At 50.5% G+C, this 21,988-nt stretch overlaps 1 protein-coding gene across 5 annotated transcripts in view; it reads left to right on the forward strand.

The window, feature by feature from the left end:
* Positions 1 to 21,988, forward strand: part of IL11RA (interleukin 11 receptor subunit alpha) — a 187,268-nt gene that overhangs the window by 89,970 nt on the left and 75,310 nt on the right. For 4 of the 5 annotated variants that reach the window (XM_073556711.1, XM_073556708.1, XM_073556709.1 and 1 more), the window contains exons 2-4: positions 17,409 to 17,505; positions 20,380 to 20,440; positions 21,377 to 21,543. In XM_073556711.1, coding sequence (XP_073412812.1) covers positions 17,409 to 17,505; positions 20,380 to 20,440; positions 21,377 to 21,543 — 325 coding nt within the window. Of the gene's footprint in view, positions 1 to 3,072; positions 3,266 to 17,408; positions 17,506 to 20,379; positions 20,441 to 21,376; positions 21,544 to 21,988 lie in introns of those variants that run through there. The other variant, XM_073556710.1, reaches the window with a different exon arrangement.

The following is a 21,988-nucleotide window of genomic DNA, read 5'->3' on the forward strand; positions in this document are numbered from 1 at the left end:
CTCCTACCCCTTATTCCCCAGACTCCTTCCCCTTATTCTCCACTCTCCTTCCCCTTATTCTCCACTCTCCTTCCCCTTATTCTCCACTCTCCTTCCCCTTTTTCTCCACACTCCTGCCCCTTATTCTTCCCACTTCTGCCCCTTATTCCCCAGTCTCATGCCCCTTATTCCCCACACTCCTGTCCCTTATTCCCCACACTCCTGCCCCTTATTCTCCACACTCCTTCCTCTTATTCTCCACACTCCTGCCTCTTATTCTCCAGACTCGTGCCCCTTATTCCCCAGACTCCTGTACCTTATTCTCCACACTCCTGCCCCTTGTTCTCCACACTCCTGCCTCTTATTCTCCAGACTCCTACCCCTTATTCCCCAGACTCCTGCCCATTATTCTCCACACTCCTGCCACTTATTCCACACACTCCTGCCCCTTATTTTCCAGACTCCTGCACCTTATCCTCCACACTCCTGCCCCTTGTTCTCCACACTCCTGCCTCTTATTCTCCAGACTCCTACCCCTTATTCCCCAGACTCCTGCACCTTATTCCCCACACTCCTGTCCCTTATTCCCCACACTCCTGCCACTTATTTTCCAGACTCCTGCACCTTATTCTCCACACTCCTGCCCCTTGTTCTCCACACTCCTGCCTCTTATTCTCCACACTCCTGCCCCTTATTCCCCAGACTCCTGCCCCTTATTCTCCACACTCCTGCCCCTTATTCTCCACACTCCTGCCCCTTATTCTCCACACTCCTTCCCCTTATTCTCCGCACTCCTTCCCCTTATTCTCCACATTCCTGCCCCTTATTCTCCACACTCCGGCCCCTTATTCTCGGCACTCCTGCCCCTTATTCTCGGCACTCCTGCCCCTTATTCCCCAGACTCCTGCCCCTTATTCCCCAGACTCCTGCCCCTTATTCCCCAGACTCCTGCCCCTTATTCCCCAGACTCCTGCCCCTTATTCCCCAGACTCCTGCCCCTTATTCCCCAGACTCCTGCCCCTTATTCCCCAGACTCCTGCCCCTTATTCCCCACTCTCCTGCCCCTTATTCCCCAGACTCCTGCCCCTTATTCCCCACTCTCCTGCCCCTTATTCTCTGCACTCTTTTTACATGGGGCGAAGCAGTGTGTTGGTAGTGTTACGTGGGGCGGTGCAGTGTGTTGGTAGTGTTACATGGGGCGGTGCAGTGTGTTGGTAGTGTTACGTGGGGCGGTGCAGTGTGTTGGTGGTGTTACGTGGGGCGGTGCAGTGTGTTGGTGGTGTTACATGGGGCGGTGCAGTGTGTTGGTGGAGTTACATGGGGCGGTGCAGTGTGTTGGTGGTGTTACATGGGGCGGTGCAGTGTGTTGGTAGTGTAGGAATGGGCGTTGCAGTGTGTTGATAGTGTTACATGGGGCGGTGCAGTGTGTTGGTAGTGTAGGATGGGGCGGTGCAGTGTGTTGGTAGTGTAGGATGGGGTGGTGCAGTGTGTTGGTAGTGTTACATGGGGCGGTGCAGTGTGTTGGTAGTGTAGGAAGGGGCGGTGCAGTGTGTTGGTAGTGTAGGATGGGGTGGTGCAGTGTGTTGGTAGTGTTACATGGGGCGGTGCAGTGTGTTGGTAGTGTAGGAAGGGGCGGTGCAGTGTGTTGATAGTGTTACATGGGGCGGTGCAGTGTGTTGGTAGTGTAGGATGGGGCGGTGCAGTGTGTTGGTAGTGTAGGATGGGGCGGTGCAGTGTGTTGGTAGTATTACATGGGGCGGTGCAGTGTGTTGGTGGTGTTACATGGGGCGGTGCAGTGTGTTGGTGGTGTAGGATGGGGCGGTGCAGTGTGTTGGTAGTGTAGGATGGGGCGGTGCAGTGTGTTGGTAGTGTAGGAAGGGGCGGTGCAGTGTGTTGATAGTGTTACATGGGGCGGTGCAGTGTGTTGGTAGTGTAGGATGGGGCGGTGCAGTGTGTTGGTAGTGTAGGATGGGGCGGTGCAGTGTGTTGGTAGTATTACATGGGGCGGTGCAGTGTGTTGGTGGTGTTACATGGGGCGGTGCAGTGTGTTGGTGGTGTAGGATGGGGCGGTGCAGTGTGTTGGTAGTGTAGGATGGGTCGGTGCAGTGTGTTGGTAGTGTAGGATGGGGCGGTGCAGTGTGTTGGTAGTGTAGGATGGGGCGGTGCGGTGTGTTGGTAGTGTTACATGGGGCGGTGCAGTGTGTTGGTAGTATTACATGGGGCGGTGCAGTGTGTTGGTGGTGTTACATGGGGCGGTGCAGTGTGTTGGTGGTGTAGGATGGGGCGGTGCAGTGTGTTGGTAGTGTAGGATGGGGCGGTGCAGTGTGTTGGTAGTGTAGGATGGGGCGGTGCGGTGTGTTTGTGGTGTTACATGGGGCGGTGCAGTGTGTTGGTAGTGTTACATGGGGCGGTGCAGTGTGTTGGTAGTGTTACATGGGGCGGTGCAGTGTGTTGGTAGTGTAGGATGGGGCGGTGCGGTGTGTTGGTAGTGTAGGATAGGGCGGTGCAGTGTGTTGGTAGTGTTACATGGGGCGGTGCAGTGTGTTGGTAGTGTTACATGGGGCGGTGCAGTGTGTTTGTGGTGTTACATGGGGCGGTGCAGTGTGTTGGTAGTGTTACATGGGGCGGTGCAGTGTGTTGGTAGTGTAGGATGGGGCGGTGCGGTGTGTTGGTAGTGTAGGATGGGGCGGTGCAGTGTGTTGGTAGTGTTACATGGGGCGGTGCAGTGTGTTGGTAGTTTTACATGGGGCGGTGCGGTGTGTTGGTAGTGTTACATGGGGCAGTGCAGTGTGTTGGTAGTGTAGGATGGGGCGGTGCGGTGTGTTTGTGGTGTTACATGGGGCGGTGCAGTGTGTTGGTAGTGTTACATGGGGCGGTGCAGTGTGTTGCTAGTGTTACATGGGGCGGTGCAGTGTGTTGGTAGTGTTACATGGGGCAGTGCAGTGTGTTGGTAGTGTAGGATGGGGCGGTGCGGTGTGTGCAGTGTCGGTGGGCTGTGTGTTGCAGGGAGGGGTCGGGGCTGGTAGTGAAGCACTTGGCTGTGTCCCCCAGCTGCACCTCTGCTGAGTTCTTGGCTGGGACCCATGGTCCAGGCTCAGGTTTCAGGGCTGGGGGAGGTTTGGCTCTGGGATCCGAGTCGCCTGGCAGCGCACTCCACTCTCTCAGATTTCTATTTTTCTTCTCAATTTGCTCTGAGTTTTTTGAGTTTTTCCAAAGCATAAGCCTCCGGAGCTGGACTTCAGATCACTATGCTGTGCTGCAGGGGAGTCACTGTGGGGAGATGAAGGTAAGAGGATCAGGGGGCACAGAGCACTCAGGGGGGCAGCAACTCACTGCTAGAGTGTATACAGTGCAATGTACGGAGCTGTGACCTCTGATGTGTTACAGTGTATCATAGAATCGTAGAGTTGGAAGGGACCTCCTGGGCCATCTGGTCCAACCCCCTGCTCAAAGCAGGATTCGCTAAATCATCCCAGTCAGATGTCTGTCCAGCTTCTGTCTGAAGACTTCTACTGAAGGAGAACTCACCACTTCTCGTGGCAGCTTGTTCCACTCATTGATCACTCTGTCAAAAAGTTTTTTCTAATATCTAATCTGTCTCCTCTCATTCAGTTTCATCCCATTGCTTCTAGTTTTTCCTTGTGCAAATGACAATAAAGTTGATCCTTCTACAATGTGACAGCCCTTTAGATATTTGTAGACAGCTATTAAGTCTCCTCTCAGTCTTCTCTTCTGCAAACTAAACATTCCCAAATCCTGCAACCTTTCCTCATAAGACAGGGTTTGCAGACCGGTCACCATTCTGGTCGCTCTTCTCTGAACTTGATCCAGTTTGTTGATGTCTCTTTTAAAATGTGGTGCCCAAAACTGGTCACTGACCTCTGATGTGTTACATTGTATCGGTGCGGTGTACGGAGCGGTGATCTCTGATGTGTTACATTGTATCGGTGCGGTGTACGGAGCGGTGATCTCTGATGTGTTACATTGTATCGGTGCGGTGTACGGAGCGGTGATCTCTGATGTGTTACATTGTATCGGTGCGGTGTACGGAGCGGTGATCTCTGATGTGTTACATTGTATCGGTGCGGTGTACGGAGCGGTGATCTCTGATGTGTTACATTGTATCGGTGCAGTGTACGGAGCGGTGATCTCTGATGTGTTACATTGTATCGGTGCAGTGTACGGAGCGGTGATCTCTGAGGTGTTACATTGTATCGGGGCGGTGTATGGAGCAGTGATCTCTGATGTGTTACATTGTATCGGTGCGGTGTACGGAGCAGTGATCTCTGATGTGTTACATTGTATCGGTGCAGTGTACGGAGCGGTGATCTCTGATGTGTTACATTGTATCGGTGCAGTGTACGGAGCGGTGATCTCTGAGGTGTTACATTGTATCGGGGCGGTGTATGGAGCAGTGACCTCTGATGTGTTACATTGTATCGGTGCGGTGTACGGAGCGGTGATCTCTGAGGTGTTACATTGTATCGGTGCGGTGTACGGAGCGGTGATCTCTGATGTGTTACATTGTATCGGTGCGGTGTACGGAGCAGTGATCTCTGATGTGTTACATTGTATCGGTGCAGTGTACGGAGCGGTGATCTCTGATGTGTTACATTGTATCGGTGCAGTGTACGGAGCGGTGATCTCTGAGGTGTTACATTGTATCGGGGCGGTGTATGGAGCAGTGATCTCTGATGTGTTACATTGTATCGGTGCAGTGTACGGAGCGGTGATCTCTGATGTGTTACATTGTATCGGGGCGGTGTATGGAGCAGTAATCTCTGATGTGTTACATTGTATCGGTGCGGTGTACGGAGCAGTGATCTCTGATGTGTTACATTGTATCGGTGCAGTGTACGGAGCGGTGATCTCTGATGTGTTACATTGTATCGGTGCAGTGTACGGAGCGGTGATCTCTGAGGTGTTACATTGTATCGGGGCGGTGTATGGAGCAGTGATCTCTGATGTGTTACATTGTATCGGTGCGGTGTACGGAGCAGTGATCTCTGATGTGTTACATTGTATCGGTGCAGTGTACGGAGCGGTGATCTCTGATGTGTTACATTGTATCGGTGCAGTGTACGGAGCGGTGATCTCTGAGGTGTTACATTGTATCGGGGCGGTGTATGGAGCAGTGACCTCTGATGTGTTACATTGTATCGGTGCGGTGTACGGAGCGGTGATCTCTGAGGTGTTACATTGTATCGGTGCGGTGTACGGAGCGGTGATCTCTGATGTGTTACATTGTATCGGTGCGGTGTACGGAGCAGTGATCTCTGATGTGTTACATTGTATCGGTGCAGTGTACGGAGCAGTGATCTCTGATGTGTTACATTGTATCGGTGCGGTGTACGGAGCGGTGATCTCTGATGTGTTACATTGTATCGGTGCAGTGTACGGAGCAGTGATCTCTGATGTGTTACATTGTATCGGGGCGGTGTACGGAGCAGTGATCTCTGATGTGTTACATTGTATCGGGGCGGTGTACGGAGCAGTGATCTCTGATGTGTTACATTGTATCGGGGCGGTGTACGGAGCAGTGATCTCTGATGTGTTACATTGTATCGGGGCGGTGTACGGAGCGGTGATCTCTGATGTGTTACATTGTATCGGGGCGGTGTACGGAGCGGTGATCTCTGATATGTTACATTGTATCGGTGCGGTGTACGGAGCAGTGATCTCTGATGTGTTACATTGTATCGGTGCGGTGTACGGAGCGGTGATCTCTGATGTGTTACATTGTATCGGTGCAGTGTACGGAGCAGTGATCTCTGATGTGTTACATTGTATCGGGGCGGTGTACGGAGCAGTGATCTCTGATGTGTTACATTGTATCGGGGCGGTGTACGGAGCAGTGATCTCTGATATGTTACATTGTATCGGTGCGGTGTACGGAGCAGTGATCTCTGATGTGTTACATTGTATCGGGGCGGTGTACGGAGCAGTGATCTCTGATGTGTTACATTGTATCGGGGCGGTGTACGGAGCGGTGATCTCTGATATGTTACATTGTATCGGTGCGGTGTACGGAGCAGTGATCTCTGATGTGTTACATTGTATCGGGGCGGTGTACGGAGCAGTGACCTCTGATGTGTTACATAGTTTTTCTCCAGACTTTTGTCTTCTTCAGAATTTCTTCACTTTTACACTGTGATATGGTTTGAGGTGGTACAGTGGGTACAGAAAGTATTCAGACTCCTTTAAATGTTTATTTGTTTCAGTGCAGCCATTTGGTAAATTCAAAAAGTTGAAAATCTTGACTGAAAAAAATAGAAATTTAGAAATTTTTGCAAATTTATTAAAAAAGAAGAGCTGAAATCTCACATGGTCATAAGTATTCAGCCCCTTTGCTCAGTATTGAGTAGAAGCACCTTTTGAGCTAGTACAGCCATGAGTCTTCTTGGGAATGATGCAACAAGTTTTTTACCCCTGGATTTGGGGATCCTCTGCCATTCTTCCTTGCAGATCCTCCCCGGTTCCGTAAGGTTGGATTGTGAATGTTGGTGGACAGCCATTTTCAGGTCTCTCCAGAGATGCTCATTTGGGTTTATTTAGGTCTGGGCTCTGGCTGGGCCAGTCAGGAATGGTCATAGAGTTGTTCTGAAGCCACTCCTTTGTTATTTTAGCTGTGTGCTTAGGGTCATTGTCTTGTTGGAAGGTGAACCTTTGGCCAAGTCTGAGGTCCAGAGCACTCTGGAAGAGGTTTTCATCCAGGATATCTCTGTACTTGGCCGCATTCATGTTTCCTTCAATGGCAACCAGTCGTCCTGTCCCTGCAGCTGAAAAACACCCACATAGCATGATGCTGCCACCACCATGTTTCACTGTGGGGATTGTATTGGGCAGGTGATGAGCAGTGCCTGGTTTTCTCCACACATACCGCTTAGAACTATTGGTGATAATTCTATCTTCATCTCATCAGACCAGAGAATCTTATTTCTCATAGTCTGGGAGTCCTTCATGTGTTTTATAGCAAACTCTATGCGGGCTTTCATATGTCTGGCACTGAGGAGAGGCTTCCGTCGGCCCACCCTGCCACAAAGGCCCAACTGGTGGAGGGCTGCAGTGATAGTTGACGTTGTGGAACTTTCTCCCTACTGCATCTGTGGAGCTCAGCCACAGTGATCTTGGGGTTCTTCTTCACCTCTCTCACCAAGGCTCTTCTCCCACGATTGCTCAGTTTGGCTGGACGGCCAGGTCTAGGAAGACTTCTGGTGGTCCCAAACTTCTTCCATTTAAGGATTATGGAGGCCACTGAGCTCTTAGGAACCTTGAGTACTGCAGAAATTGTTTTTGTAACCTTGGCCAGATCTGTGCCTTCCACAATTCTGTCTCTGAGCTCCTTGGCCAGTTCCTTTGACCTCATGATTCTCATTTGGTGTGACATGCACTGTGTGTTGTGAGGTCTTATATAGACAGGTGTGCGCCTTCACAAATCAAGTCCTATCAGTTTAATTACACACAGCTGGACTCCAGTGAAGGAGTAGAACCAGCTCATGGAGGATCACAAGTAAATGGACAGCATGTGACTTACATGAGTGTCTGAGCAAAGGGTCTGAATACTTATGCAAAAATTTCTCAATTATTGTTTTTTTTTTTGTCAAGATGGGGTGCAGAGTGTACATTAATGAAAAAAAAAAATAACTTTTTTGAATTTACCACATGGCTGCAATGAAACAAAGACTGAAAAATCTAAAGGGGTCTGAATACTTTCCGTACCCACTGTATATTACAGTGCCATCCTTAATATGGTTATTCATAGTGAGTGGCGTATTATTGAGGTGTAATATATGATGTCGTATGGCGCTCTTCGGTGATATCATATGGTGCTCTGTGGGGATGTCGTATGGCGCTCTGTGGGGATGTCGTATGGTGCTCTGTGGGGATGTCGTATGGCGCTCTGTGGGGATGTCGTATGGCGCTCTGTGGGGATGTCGTACGGCGCTCTGTGGGGATGTCGTATGGCGCTCTGTGGGGATGTCGTATGGCGCTCTGTGGGGATGTCGTATGGCGCTCTGTGGGGATGTCGTATGGTGCTCTGTGGGGATGTCGTATGGCGCTCTGTGGGGATGTCGTATGGCGCTCTGTGGGGATGTCGTATGGCGCTCTGTGGGGATGTCGTATGGTGCTCTGTGGGGATGTCGTATGGCGCTCTGTGGGGATGTCTTTTGGCGCTCTGTGGGGATGTCTTTTGGCGCTCTGTGGGGATGTCTTTTGGCGCTCTGTGGGGATGTCTTTTGGCGCTCTGTGGGGATGTCTTTTGGCGCTCTGTGGGGATGTCGTATGGCGCTCTGTGGGGATGTCGTATGGCGCTCTGTGGGGATGTCGTATGGCGCTCTGTGGGGATGTCGTATGACGCTCTGTGGGGATGTCGTATGGCGCTCTGTGGGGATGTCGTATGGCGCTCTGTGGGGATGTCGTATGGCGCTCTGTGGGGATGTCGTATGGCGCTCTGTGGGGATGTCGTATGGCGCTCTGTGGGGATGTCTGTGGGGATGTCGTATGGCGCTCTGTGGGGATGTCGTATGGCGCTCTGTGGGGATGTCGTATGGCGCTCTGTGGGGATGTCGTATGGCGCTCTGTGGATGTCGTATGGCGCTCTGTGGGGATGTCGTATGGCGCTCTGTGGGGATGTCGTATGGCGCTCTGTGGGGATGTCGTATGGCGCTCTGTGGGGATGTCGTATGGCGCTCTGTGGGGATGTCGTATGGCGCTCTGTGGGGATGTCGTATGGTGCTCTGTGGGGATGTCGTATGGCGCTCTGTGGGGATGTCGTATGGCGCTCTGTGGGGATGTCGTATGGCGCTCTGTGGGGATGTCGTATGGCGCTCTGTGGGGATGTCATATGGCGCTCTGTGGGGATGTCGTATGGCGCTCTGTGGGGATGTCGTATGGCGCTCTGTGGGGATGTCGTATGGCGCTCTGTGGGGATGTCTGTGGGGATGTCGTATGGCGCTCTGGGGATGTCATATGGCGCTCTGTGGGGATGTCGTATGGCGCTCTGTGGGGATGTCGTATGGCGCTCTGTGGGGATGTCTTTTGGCGCTCTGTGGGGATGTCTTTTGGCGCTCTGTGGGGATGTCTTTTGGCGCTCTGTGGGGATGTCGTATGGCGCTCTGTGGGGATGTCGTATGGCGCTCTGTGGGGATGTCGTATGACGCTCTGTGGGGATGTCGTATGGCGCTCTGTGGGGATGTCGTATGGCGCTCTGTGGGGATGTCGTATGGCGCTCTGTGGGGATGTCGTATGGCGCTCTGTGGGGATGTCGTATGGCGCTCTGTGGGGATGTCGTATGGCGCTCTGTGGGGATGTCGTATGACGCTCTGTGGGGATGTCGTATGGTGCTCTGTGGGGATGTCGTATGGCGCTCTGTGGGGATGTCGTATGGCGCTCTGTGGGGATGTCGTATGGCGCTCTGTGGGGATGTCGTATGGCGCTCTGTGGGCATGTCGTATGGCGCTCTGTGGGGATGTCGTATGGTGCTCTGTGGGGATGTCGTATGGCGCTCTGTGGGGATGTCGTATGGCGCTCTGTGGGGATGTCGTATGGCGCTCTGTGGGGATGTCTGTGGGGATGTCGTATGGCGCTCTGTGGGGATGTCGTATGGTGCTCTGTGGGGATGTCGTATGGCGCTCTGGGGATGTCGTATGGCGCTCTGTGGGGATGTCGTATGGTGCTCTGTGGGGATGTCGTATGGCGCTCTGTGGGGATGTCGTATGGCGCTCTGTGGGGATGTCATATGGCGCTCTGTGGGGATGTCGTATGGCGCTCTGTGGGGATGTCGTATGGCGCTCTGTGGGGATGTCATATGGCGCTCTGTGGGGATGTCGTATGGTGCTCTGTGGGGATGTCGTATGGCGCTCTGTGGGGATGTCGTATGGTGCTCTGTGAGGATGTCATATGGCGCTCTGTGGGGATGTCATATGGCGCTCTGTGGGGATGTCGTATGGCGCTCTGTGGGGATGTCGTATGGCGCTCTGTGGGGATGTCGTATGGTGCTCTGTGGGGATGTCATATGGCGCTCTGTGGGGATGTCGTATGGTGCTCTGTGGGGATGTCATATGGCGCTCTGTGGGGATGTCGTATGGCGCTCTGTGGGGATGTCATATGGCGCTCTGTGGGGATGTCATATGGCGCTCTGTGGGGATGTCGTATGGCGCTCTGGGGATGTCGTATGGCGCTCTGTGGGGATGTCATATGGCGCTCTGTGGGGATGTCATACTGGCATCTATAAGAGATCCGCTGCGGTAGGGACACGGTGATGTCTCGCCCACACCCCGGTAACCCCTATGGGCAGTATATCGGCCCCCTGTATCTGGTTTCCTCCTGCTGTGGTTACGACCACTATCTTCTCCATATAACAGCTGGAGGCTCAAAAATAACAACCGGGGACAAGATGTTTCTCCAGCTGACGAGCGAGCATCGCCCCGCACATCTGCGCAGCACAGGATGGCGGTGTAATAAACAGTCCGCGGCGACCATAAATCTCTGCTCTTCCCCAGTAACTCACATAGAAGATGTGGGTCACATATCCGTTGTAGCCCACATGCTGCCACCTGTGGCCACCCCACCTGCCTGATCGGCATGCATGGTGTTGTGTGAACGAGGTGAGCGTGCTGCTGCAGCTTCTGGCTTGTTAGAGGCATCAGCATCCAGCAAGTCAGGTGATAGTGACAGCTCACCTCCTCCCCCTCCCCGCACAGGGACCTCTGCACAGAGCATGCATACAGAAGATAGTAGGTGATGCCACAGTTCACCTTTTCCACAGCACAAGCATCTGATCATGTACACCCCACTGTTTGATAAGAGATAATATGTGGTAATCACAGCTCACCTCCTCTCCATCTCTGCCCAGGGACCACTGTACAGATCACAAAGTATACCCACAACACTAGCAGAGAATATAACAGGTGATGTTCACAGATCGCAAAGCACGCCCACAACACCCTCCCCGAGAACATAAAGGGTGATAGTCACAGCTCACCTTCCCACTTCCCTCCACAGTGACCTCTGCACAGAACAGAGCATGCTATAACGCTATCCTGTAGATTGCTCGCCTGCTCCCCTACCAACAACATGACCCCCAGATCAGAGTGCCACCAATCAATAGATGGATAAAATATAGGAGATAACATGTGATATTCACAGTTCAATTCCTCACTTTCTACTCCTCATGTAATCTGTGCAGGGATCATTATACAGGGATGGGGAGGAGGAGAGCTGTGACATCTTGTATCTGAGAGAGTGTTGTGGGCATGCTCCTGTGTAAGAAGGGGAGGTGAGCTGTAACTATTACCTCTGATCTTCCCTGGACCGGTCACAGAGCATGCCCACATCACTCTCCCATAGGAGCCACAACCTGTCTGTTGCTGTCTGTGACCCATGTGGCTGCTGTTGCTCTAAATGTGGTTAACAGGCTCTCAGAGAACATGGCCGCCCCCTTATTCCTGTACACACATGAGTATTACAAGTCTAGAATCATAAAACAAAACCAGATGACAAAAAAGATTTCATTGTCTGGTTTTAGATCAAAAATACTATTGGTGATAAATTCCCTGATTCATTCACTGTGTAGTAGAGCGAGGATGTGCCCTTCTGTTCTGTGCCCTGCTGTACTGCACCCAGCTGTACTGCGCCCTGCTGTACTGTGCCCTGCTGTACTGTGCCCTACTGTACTGTGCCCTGCTGTACTGCGCCCTGCTGTACTGCGCTCTGCTGTTCTCTGCCCTGCTGTTCTGTGCCCTGCTGTACTGCGCCCTGCTGTACTGCGCCCTGCTGTACTGCGCTCTGCTGTTCTGTGGCCTGCTGTTCTGTGGCCTGCTGTTCTGTGCCCTGCTGTACTGCGCCCTGCTTTTCTGCGCCCTGCTGTACTGTGCCCTACTGTACTGCGCCCTGCTGTACTGCGCTCTGCTGTTCTGTGCCCTGCTGTACTGTGCCCTACTGTACTGTGCCCTGCTGTACTGTGCCGTGCTGTACTGTGCCGTGCTGTACTGTGCCGTGCTGTACTGTGCCCTGCTGTACTGCACCCTGCTGTTCTGCACCCTGCTGTTCTGTGGCCTGCTGTACTGCGCCCTGCTGTACTGTGCCGTGCTGTACTATGCCTCTGATCTTCCCTGGAGCGGTCACAGAGCATGCCCACATCACTCTCCCACAGGAGTCACAACCTGTCTGGTGCTGTCTGTGACCCATGTGGCTGCTGTTGCTCTAAATGCGGTTTACAGACTCTCAGAGAACATGGCTGCCCCCGTATTCCTGTACACACATAAGTATTTACAAGTCTATAATCCTAAAACAAAACCAGATGACAAAAAAGATTTTGTTGCCTGGTTTTAGATCAAAAATACTATCGGTGTTAAATTCCCTGATTCATTCACTGTGTAGTAGAGCGAGGATGTGCCCTGCTGTACTGTGCCCTGCTGTACTGCACCCAGCTGTACTGCGCCCTGCTGTACTGTATCCTGGTGTACTGTGCCCTGCGCCCTGGTTGTACGATATATCCTCTGCAGTGCTTCACTCTGGTTGTACGGTACATACTCCGCAGTGCAGCACTGCGCTCTGGTTGTACAGTCTATGCTCTGCAGTGCTGCGCTCTAGTTGTACATTCCATACTCTGCAGTGCTGTGCACTGGTTGTACAGTCTATACTCTGCAGTGCTGTGCACTGGTTGTACAGTCTATACTCTGCAGTGCTGTGCTCTGGTTGTACAGTCTATACTCTGCAGTGCTGCGCTCTGGTTGTACAGTCTATACTCTGCAGTGCTGCGCTCTGGTTGTACAGTCTATACTCTGCAGTACTGCGCTCTGGTTGTACAGTCTATGCTCTGCAGTGCTGCGCTCTAGTTGTACATTCCATACTCTGCAGTGCTGTGCACTGGTTGTACAGTCTATACTCTGCAGTGCTGCGCTCTGGTTGTACATTCCATACTCTGCATTGCTGCGCTCTGGTTGTACAGTCTATACTCTGCAGTGCTGCGCTCTGGTTGTACAGTCTATACTCTGCAGTGCTGCGCTCTGGTTGTACAGTCTATACTCTGCAGCACTGCACTCTGGTTGTACAGTCTATGCTCTGCAGTGCTGCGCTCTAGTTGTACATTCCATACTCTACAGTGCTGTGCACTGGTTGTACAGTCTATACTCTGCAGTGCTGTGCTCTGGTTGTACAGTCTGTACTATGCAGTGCTGCGCTCTGGTTGTACAGTCTATACTCTGCAGTGCTGCGCTCTGGTTGTACAGTCTATACTCTGCAGTGCTGCGCTCTGGTTGTACAGTCCATGCTCTGCAGTGCTGCGCTCTAGTTGTACATTCCATACTCTGCAGTGCTGTGCACTGGTTGTACAGTCTATACTCTGCAGTGCTGCGCTCTGGTTGTACAGTCCATACTCTGCAGTGCTGCGCTCTGGTTGTACAGTATATACTCTGCAGTGCTGCGCTCTGCGTGTACAGTCCATACTCTGCAGTGCTGCGCTCTTGTTGTACAGTCTATACTCTGCAGTGCTGCGCTCTTGTTGTACAGTCTATACTCTGCAGTGCTGCGCTCTGGTTGTACAGTCTATACTCTGCAGTGCTGCGCTCTGGTTGCACAGGCCATACTCTGCAGTGCTGCGCTCTTGTTGTACAGTCTATACTCTGCAGTGCTGCGCTCTGGTTGTACAGTCTATACTCTGCAGTGCTGCGCTCAGGTTGTGCTGTCTATACTCTGCAGTGCTGCGCTCTGGTTGTACAGTCTATACCCTGCAGTGCTGCGCTCTGGTTGTAGAGTTTATACTCTGCAGTGCTGCGCTTTGGTTGTACAGTATATACTCTGCAGTGCTGTGCTCTGGTTGTACATTCTATACTCTGCAGTGCTGCGCTCTGGTTGTACAGTCCATGCTCTGCAGTGCTGCGCTCTAGTTGTACATTCGATACTCTGCAGTGCTGTGCACTGGTTGTACAGTCTATACTCTGCAGTGCTGCGCTCTGGTTGTACAGTCCATACTCTGCAGTGCTGCGCTCTGGTTGTACAGTATATACTCTGCAGTGCTGCGCTCTGGGTGTACAGTCCATACTCTGCAGTGCTGCGCTCTTGTTGTACAGTCTATACTCTGCAGTGCTGCGCTCTTGTTGTACAGTCTATACTCTGCAGTGCTGCGCTCTGGTTGTACAGTCTATACTCTGCAGTGCTGCGCTCTGGTTGTACAGGCCATACTCTGCAGTGCTGCGCTCTTGTTGTACAGTCTATACTCTGCAGTGCTGCGCTCTGGTTGTACAGTCTATACTCTGCAGTGCTGCGCTCAGGTTGTGCTGTCTATACTCTGCAGTGCTGCGCTCTGGTTGTACAGTCTATACCCTGCAGTGCTGCGCTCTGGTTGTAGAGTTTATACTCTGCAGTGCTGCGCTTTGGTTGTACAGTATATACTCTGCAGTGCTGTGCTCTGGTTGTACATTCTATACTCTGCAGTGCTGCGCTCTGGTTGTACAGTTTATACTCTGCAGTGCTGCGCTCTGGTTGTACAGTTTATACTCTGCAGTGCTGCGCTCTGGTTGTACAGTTTATACTCTGCAGTGCTGCGCTCTGGTTGTACAGTCTATACTCTGCAGTGCTGCTCTCTGGTTGTACAGTTTATACTCTGCAGTGCTGCGCTTTGGTTGTACAGTATATATTCTGCAGTGCTGCGCTCTGGTTGTACAGTCTATACTCTGCAGTGCTGCGCTTTGGTTTTACAGTATATACTCTGCAGTGCTGCGCTCTGGTTGTATAGTTTATACTCTGCAGTGCTGCACTCTGGTTGTACATCCTATGCTCTGCAGTGCTGCGCTCTGGTTGCACAGTATATACTCTGCAGTGCTGCGCTTTGGTTGTACAGTATATACTCTGCAGTGCTGCGCTCTGGTTGTACAGTTTATACTCTGCAGTGCTGCGCTTTGGTTGTACATTCTATACTCTGCAGTGCTGCGCTCTGGTTGTACAGTTTATACTCTGCAGTGCTGCGCTCTAGTTGTAGATTCTATACTCTGCAGTGCTGCGCTTTGGTTGTACAGTATATACTCTGCAGTGCTGCGCTCTGGTTGCACAGTTTATACTCTGCAGTGCTGCGCTTTGGTTTTACAGTATATACTCTGCAGTGCTGCGCTCTGGTTGTATAGTTTATACTCTGCAGTGCTGCACTCTGGTTGTACATTCTATACTCTGCAGTGCTGCGCTCTGGTTGTACATCCTATGCTCTGCAGTGCTGCGCTCTGGTTGCACAGTATATACTCTGCAGTGCTGCGCTTTGGTTGTACAGTATATACTCTGCAGTGCTGCGCTCTGGTTGTACAGTTTATACTCTGCAGTGCTGCGCTTTGGTTGTACATTCTATACTCTGCAGTGCTGCGCTCTGGTTGTACAGTTTATACTCTGCAGTGCTGCGCTCTAGTTGTAGATTCTATACTCTGCAGTGCTGCGCTCTGGTTGTACATTCTATACTCTGCAGTGCTGCGCTCTGGTTGTACATTCTATACGCTGCAGTGCTGCGCTCTGGTTGTACATTCTATACTCTGCAGTGCTGCGCTCTGGTTGTACATCCTATGTTCTGCAGTGCTGCGCTCTGGTTGCACAGTATATACTCTGCAGTGCTGCGCTTTGGTTGTACAGTATATACTCTGCAGTGCTGCGCTCTGGTTGTACAGTCTATACTCTGCAGTGCTGCGCTTTGGTTGTACATTCTATACTCTGCAGTGCTGCGCTCTGGTTGTACAGTTTATACTCTGCAGTGCTGCGCTCTAGTTGTAGATTCTATACTCTGCAGTGCTGCGCTCTGGTTGTACATTCTATACTCTGCAGTGCTGCGCTCTGGTTGTACATTCTATACTCTGCAGTGCTGCGCTCTGGTTGTACATTCTATACGCTGCAGTGCTGCGCTCTGGTTGTACATTCTATACTCTGCAGTGCTGCGCTCTGGTTGTACATTCTATACTCTGCAGTGCTGCGCTCTGGTTGTACGCCGGCTGCCCACCTATGTTGGTGTTTTGGAAAATAGTTTCTTGGAATCCAAAGTGTTGAATAACTGATAAATCTCAGCCCCGATGTATGAAATCCTTTGAGAGTCTTCAGTGTCCTGATCAACCTGCAGCCGAGACTACAGCATTCATCTCTGCACAGCACCATGTTTTACTTCACAACTCTCCAGTGTTTTGTTTCCATCCATTTCTGGGGGCGTTTTGAAATATATTTGGGGTCATTGTCCTGCTGGAAGACCCATGACCTAGGATGCAAACCCAGCTTTCTCATACTGGACACTACATTGCCACCCAAAATCTTCAGATTTCATGATGCCTTGCACATAATCAAGGCACCCAGTGCCAGAGGCAGCAAAACAACCCCAAATCATCTTTTAGCCCCCACCATATTTGACTTTAGGTGCTGTGTTCTTCTCTTTGTAGACCTCATTCCATTTTTGCTAAACAGTGGAATGATATGCTTTAACAAAAAGCTTCATCTGGTTCCATCTCTCCACAAGACACTTTCCCAGAAGGATTTTGGCTCACTCATGTACATTTTGGCAAACTTCAGTCTAGCTTTTTTATGTCTCTGTGTTAACAGTGGGGTCCTCCTGGGCCTCCAGCCATAGCATTTCACTTTATTCACGGATAGTTCGCGATGATGCTGGTGCACCCTGAGCCTTCAGGACAGCTTGGATTTCTTTGGACCTTAATTGGGGCAAGGTGGACAAAGGAATATCAATATCTCTGCAGATGGACTTGTAACCTTGTGATTGTTGGTATTTTTAAAAAAATTTTGGTTCTCAAGTCTTCAGACCATTCTTTTCTCAGCTTTCTGTTCTCCATGCTTAGTGTGGCACACACAGACACACAATGCAAAAATTGAGGCAACGCCACCTTGCCCACACCTGTTACTTGCCACAGTTGAGTGTGAACAAGCATCACATGTTGGAAACAAAGTTTTTTGCCAACAATTTTGTCCAGCCCATTTTTTACTTTTGTGTGACATTATGTCCAATTTGCCTTTTTTTCTGTTTTTTGTTGTTGTTCCAAATACTTCATTTTGTGGAATAATTGCAAGGGTGCCAACATTTTCAGCCATGACTGTGTATATCGACAACACACAGTACAACTTCTTACACTGTATACTGTATATGGATGCCATGCAGTACAACACCTTATACTGTATATATGGACCCTACACAGTACCGCTCCTTATACTGTATGTATGGACCCTAGTCCTGCTGACAAAGTCTGAGGGTTTGTTACAATGTGTGACTTGCAGTACTCTGTCTATGAAGTGATCACATCGCAGCCTTATGATTTGTAGAATGTATCAGGCTGGAAGGAATTGACCCTCAATGTTGATCTTCACTGACATCCAGCAGAGATCTTGACATTGGTGAGACATTGAGCATGGAGGCTTGGACCGCCATCGCTTCATGTCAGGGATTCTGTGCTTTCTTGCAGATGAGCAGCTTGGCACAATGTCTTAGCCGGGTGATGTGTCTTCTCGCTGTGACTGCCGTCTCCGTGTCGCTGTCTTCATACTCATGGAAGGAGGAAGGTAAGAAGCCTGACATTAACGTCTTCATGGGGCAACTATGTTCAATGGAAAAGTCATGGGGGCTGACAGGGGCGCACATGGAAATCATGGACCCAAAGCAGAAGTCCTAATTGGGCCACCATTGCCCAGCAACCCCCCAAAAAAATAATAATATTATTCAGTGGGGTCACAGAAGAGCAAATCTCCAGCCCTTACAATGTAATTTAGCTCCTCTGTTAGCCCCTTAGTGTTCCCACACAATAAGGTAAACTTTAAATGGCCCTCATAAGGTATGAAGCCAACAAGGTGCCCCCAAACACATTATGATACCCCACAGTGAACTCCTCACCTCACACAGTATGATGACCCTACAGTACCCATCCACACACACAGTCTGATGGTTCTCACAGTCCCCCCCCATAGTATGATGGTCCCCACAGTCCCCTCACATAGTATGATGGTCCCCACAGTCCTCTCACATAGTATGATGGTCCCCACAGTCCTCTCACATAGTATGATGGTCCCCACAGTCCCCTCACACAGTATGATGGTCCCCACAGTCCCCTCACATAGTATGATGGTCCCCACAGTCCTCTCACATAGTATGATGGTCCCCACAGTCCCCTCACACAGTATGATGGTCCCCACAGTCCCCTCACACAGTATGATGGTCCCCACAGTCCCCTCACACAGTGTGATGGTCCCCACAGTCCCCTCACACAGTATGATGGTCCCCACAGTCCCCTCACATAGTATGATGGTCCCCACAGTCCCCTCACATAGTATGATGGTCCCCACAGTCCTCTCACATAGTATGATGGTCCCCACAGTCCCCTCACACAGTATGATGGTCCCCACAGTCCCCTCACACAGTATGATGGTCCCCACAGTCCCCTCACACAGTGTGATGGTCCCCACAGTCCCCCCCCACACACACAGTATGATGGTCCCCACAGTCCCCCCCCCCACACACAGTATGAAGGTCTCACTGTCCCTCACACACAGTATGATGGTCCCCACAGTCCTTCCACACAGTATGATGGTCCCCACAGTCCCCTCACACAGTGTGATGGTCCCCACAGTCCCCCCCACACACACAGTCTGATGGTCCTCACAGTCCCCCCCCTCACATAGTATGATGGTCCCCACAGTCCCCTCACATAGTATGATGGTCCCCACAGTCCCCTCACACAGTATGATGGTCCCCACAGTCCCCTCACACAGTATGATGGTCCCCACAGTCCCCGCCACACACACAGTATAATGGACCCCACAGTCCCCTCACACAGTATGATGGTCCCCACAGTCCCCACCACACAAACAGTATGATGGACCCCACAGTCCCCTCACACACAGTATGATGGTCCCCACAGTCCTTCCACACAATGATAGCCCCTGCACAACCCTCCACACAGTATAATGGCCCATCCATAATGCAGATACAGTTGCTGTGTGATGTTGGGTGCTAGCATCAGGCTCCCCCCGAATGATGGGCCCCATAGTGGCCATGTGGTCTGCTACTATTTGACCTTGGAGACAGGAAAGATCCTGTAGTACATGTACAGGAAGACTTTACCATAGAAGCGGAGACACTGGGAGCTGTCTGAAGGAATTTCTACTGCTATCAAACAGCTCCCTGTATCTTAGCTTCCAAGACTTGAGAGTGTGTGCCATGAGGTGGATGCAGGGCACACTTTACCATCCCCCAAGGACACCGCTGTAACTGCTCAGCTCCTCTGCAGCAGGTGTCCTCCCACCTCTGGTGTCACCTATACTGAGGGGTGGAAGAAGGGCCCACTGCTATCTGATAAGTCACATGTCTCTCATCACCGGAGCTTCCGTGATTAACCCCTTCCTACATGTGCACACTAACGACAGAGATTTAACCCTTTATATATTATCGTGAACACCTGGGCTGGAAGGCAGTGCCAATATAAAGGACACGGAAGGCGGGGGGCAAAGTGGGACAGCAGAGAATACAGCGGTACTTGAAAGATTGTGAACCCTTCAGAACTTTCTAAACAGCACTTCAAGAGCAAAGTGTTTAATAGTGCACAAAGTCCCAAAGGAACCCAAGGTCACCTCTAAGCAACTAAAGGCCTCTCTCACATCAGCTAATGTTAATGTTCATGAGTCCACCATCAGGAGGACACTGACCAACAAAGGTGTGCATGACAGAATGACAAGGAGGATGTCACTGCTCTCCACACAGTTTGATAAAGATGATCTGGACAAGATAGAAGATGCTGGAACAATGTTTTGTGGTTTTGAGCTTTTGGGTATAAAGGAAGAGAGTTTTATGTTTGGAGAAAGATGTAGGATGTTACTACGCTGTCATGCAGGTGTTCTGTGACACACGGTGGTGGTTGTATCATTGTTTGCTCCTGTTTTGCTCCATTTGGGCCAATACGGCCGCCATCACTGAGCCATGAATTCTGAATTTTATCAATAAATTCTAAAGGAAAATGTCCGGACATCTGTCCATGAGCTGAATCTCAGGAGAATGTGGGTCAGGCTGCAGCACAACGGCCCAAAGCCAGAAGTCAACCTACAAGAGACTGGTCACAGGAGAGTAAAGGTGATGCTGTGGCGCGGCCGAGTCTCAGTCCTGACCTTCATCTATAGAAATGACAAGGAAGTAGCTGAAGTGAGACGTTCATGGAGAAAACCACCGACATCAGGAGAAGCTGACGTAGGGAGGAACGGGCTAAAATACTCAGTCTCCGAGTTCTTACTCATTTGTTTACTGTTAGGACTTGTGTGAAAATCTGATTTAGTTTTAAGTCAAATTTATGTAGAAATATAGAAAATTCTGAAGGGTTCACAAACTTTCATGCACTACTGTATATAGCGTGATGCACTGTATATCACCCACATCGTTGTCTCTTCTTCCAGATGTTGTTTATGGGAGAATCGGAGATGTGGTGACCCTGAAATGCAGCGGAAAAAACGCCAGGTGAGTATGATGAGGATGATGGAGGTGGTGATTATGTTAAGGATGGTGATGATGGTGGGGGTGGTGATGTTGAGGATGGTGATGATGGTGGGGGTGGTGATAAAGATTGTGATGATGATGATTTTATGGGGTGGTGGTGATGTTGATGATTGTGACTGTTGAGGATGGTGATGATGGTTGCGGTGGTGATGATGGTGGGGGTGGTGATGTTGATGATTGTGACTGTTGAGGATGGTGATGATGGTTGGGGTGGTGATGATGGTTGGGGTGGTGATGATGGTGGGGGTGGTGATATTGAGGATGGTGATGATGTTAAGGATGGTGATGATGGTGGGGGTGGTGATGAGGATGGTGATGATGATGATGTTGTGGGGTGGTGGTGATGTTGATGATTGTGACTGTTGAGGATGGTGATGATGGTTGGGGTGGTGATGATGGTGGGGGTGGTGATGTTGAGGATGGCGATGATGATGTTAAGGATGGTGATGATGGTGGGGGTGGTGATGAGCATGGTGATGATGATGTTGTGGGGTGGTGGTGATGTTGATGATTGTGACTGTTGAGGATGGTGATGATGATTGTGACTGTTGAGGATGGTGGGGGTGGTGATGTTGAGGATGGCGATGATGATGTTAAGGATGGTGATGATGGTGGGGGTGGTGATGAAGATGGTGATGAGGATGATGTGGGTGGTAGTGATGTTGATGATTGTGACTGTTGATGGTGATAATGGTTAGGGTGGTGATGATGGTGGCAGTGTTGATATTGAGGATGGTGATGATGATGTTAAGGATGGTGATGATGGTGGTGATGAGGATGGTAGTGATGATGATGTTGTGGGTGGTGGTGATGTTGATGATTGTGACTATGTTGAGGATGGTGATGATGGTTGGGGTGGTGATGATGAGGATTGTGATGGTGATTGTCTCTCTACAGTTCAGAGGTCGTGTGGACTTTCAATGGATCATCAAACATCACGTGGGGATCGGTCACTGATCTTGGAGACCTGGATCTTCCACGTGTAGAACCTGACATGACTGGGAACTACAGCTGCTATGACCGCGCCAGGCAGCGACTGCAGACCATGCTGCTGAGAGCCGGATGTGAGTACAGACGAGAGGCGCGATTGTAGTACAGCAAGTGTGAGACCAGGAGCATGACACAGGTCTACAAAAAAATATTTTTTGTAATCATCGCAGGTGACTTTGTTCTTTTCTGAATCCTCTTTTTGTCCTGATTTCAGAAATGTCTATAGTTTTTCTGTAGCACGTATAGTTTCCATGGAGCAGCATCGTTATTATGAGGTATAGGAAATATACTGGTGACATTAAGAAAACAGTAATCTACAGATCAGGAATATATGCTTCACCTTACAAAATAGTTTTTATTGAACCAAAGTAATTTCACATGCAAAACAGAAACCAAAATATGAGCAGAGATTAAAAGTGCTTGACATTAGAGTGTCGTTGATAACGATTTTTCAGGGTTGTCCCTATATAACATCCAGCAGTAATCCGCCATCATTGAGTCAATCCAAAAAACCCTGGT

Source organism: Dendrobates tinctorius, unplaced genomic scaffold, assembly GCF_039654945.1.
Source record: "Dendrobates tinctorius isolate UK_male_01 unplaced genomic scaffold, ASM3965494v1 ptg000237l, whole genome shotgun sequence".
In the NCBI taxonomy this organism is placed as follows: Eukaryota; Metazoa; Chordata; class Amphibia; order Anura; family Dendrobatidae; genus Dendrobates; species Dendrobates tinctorius.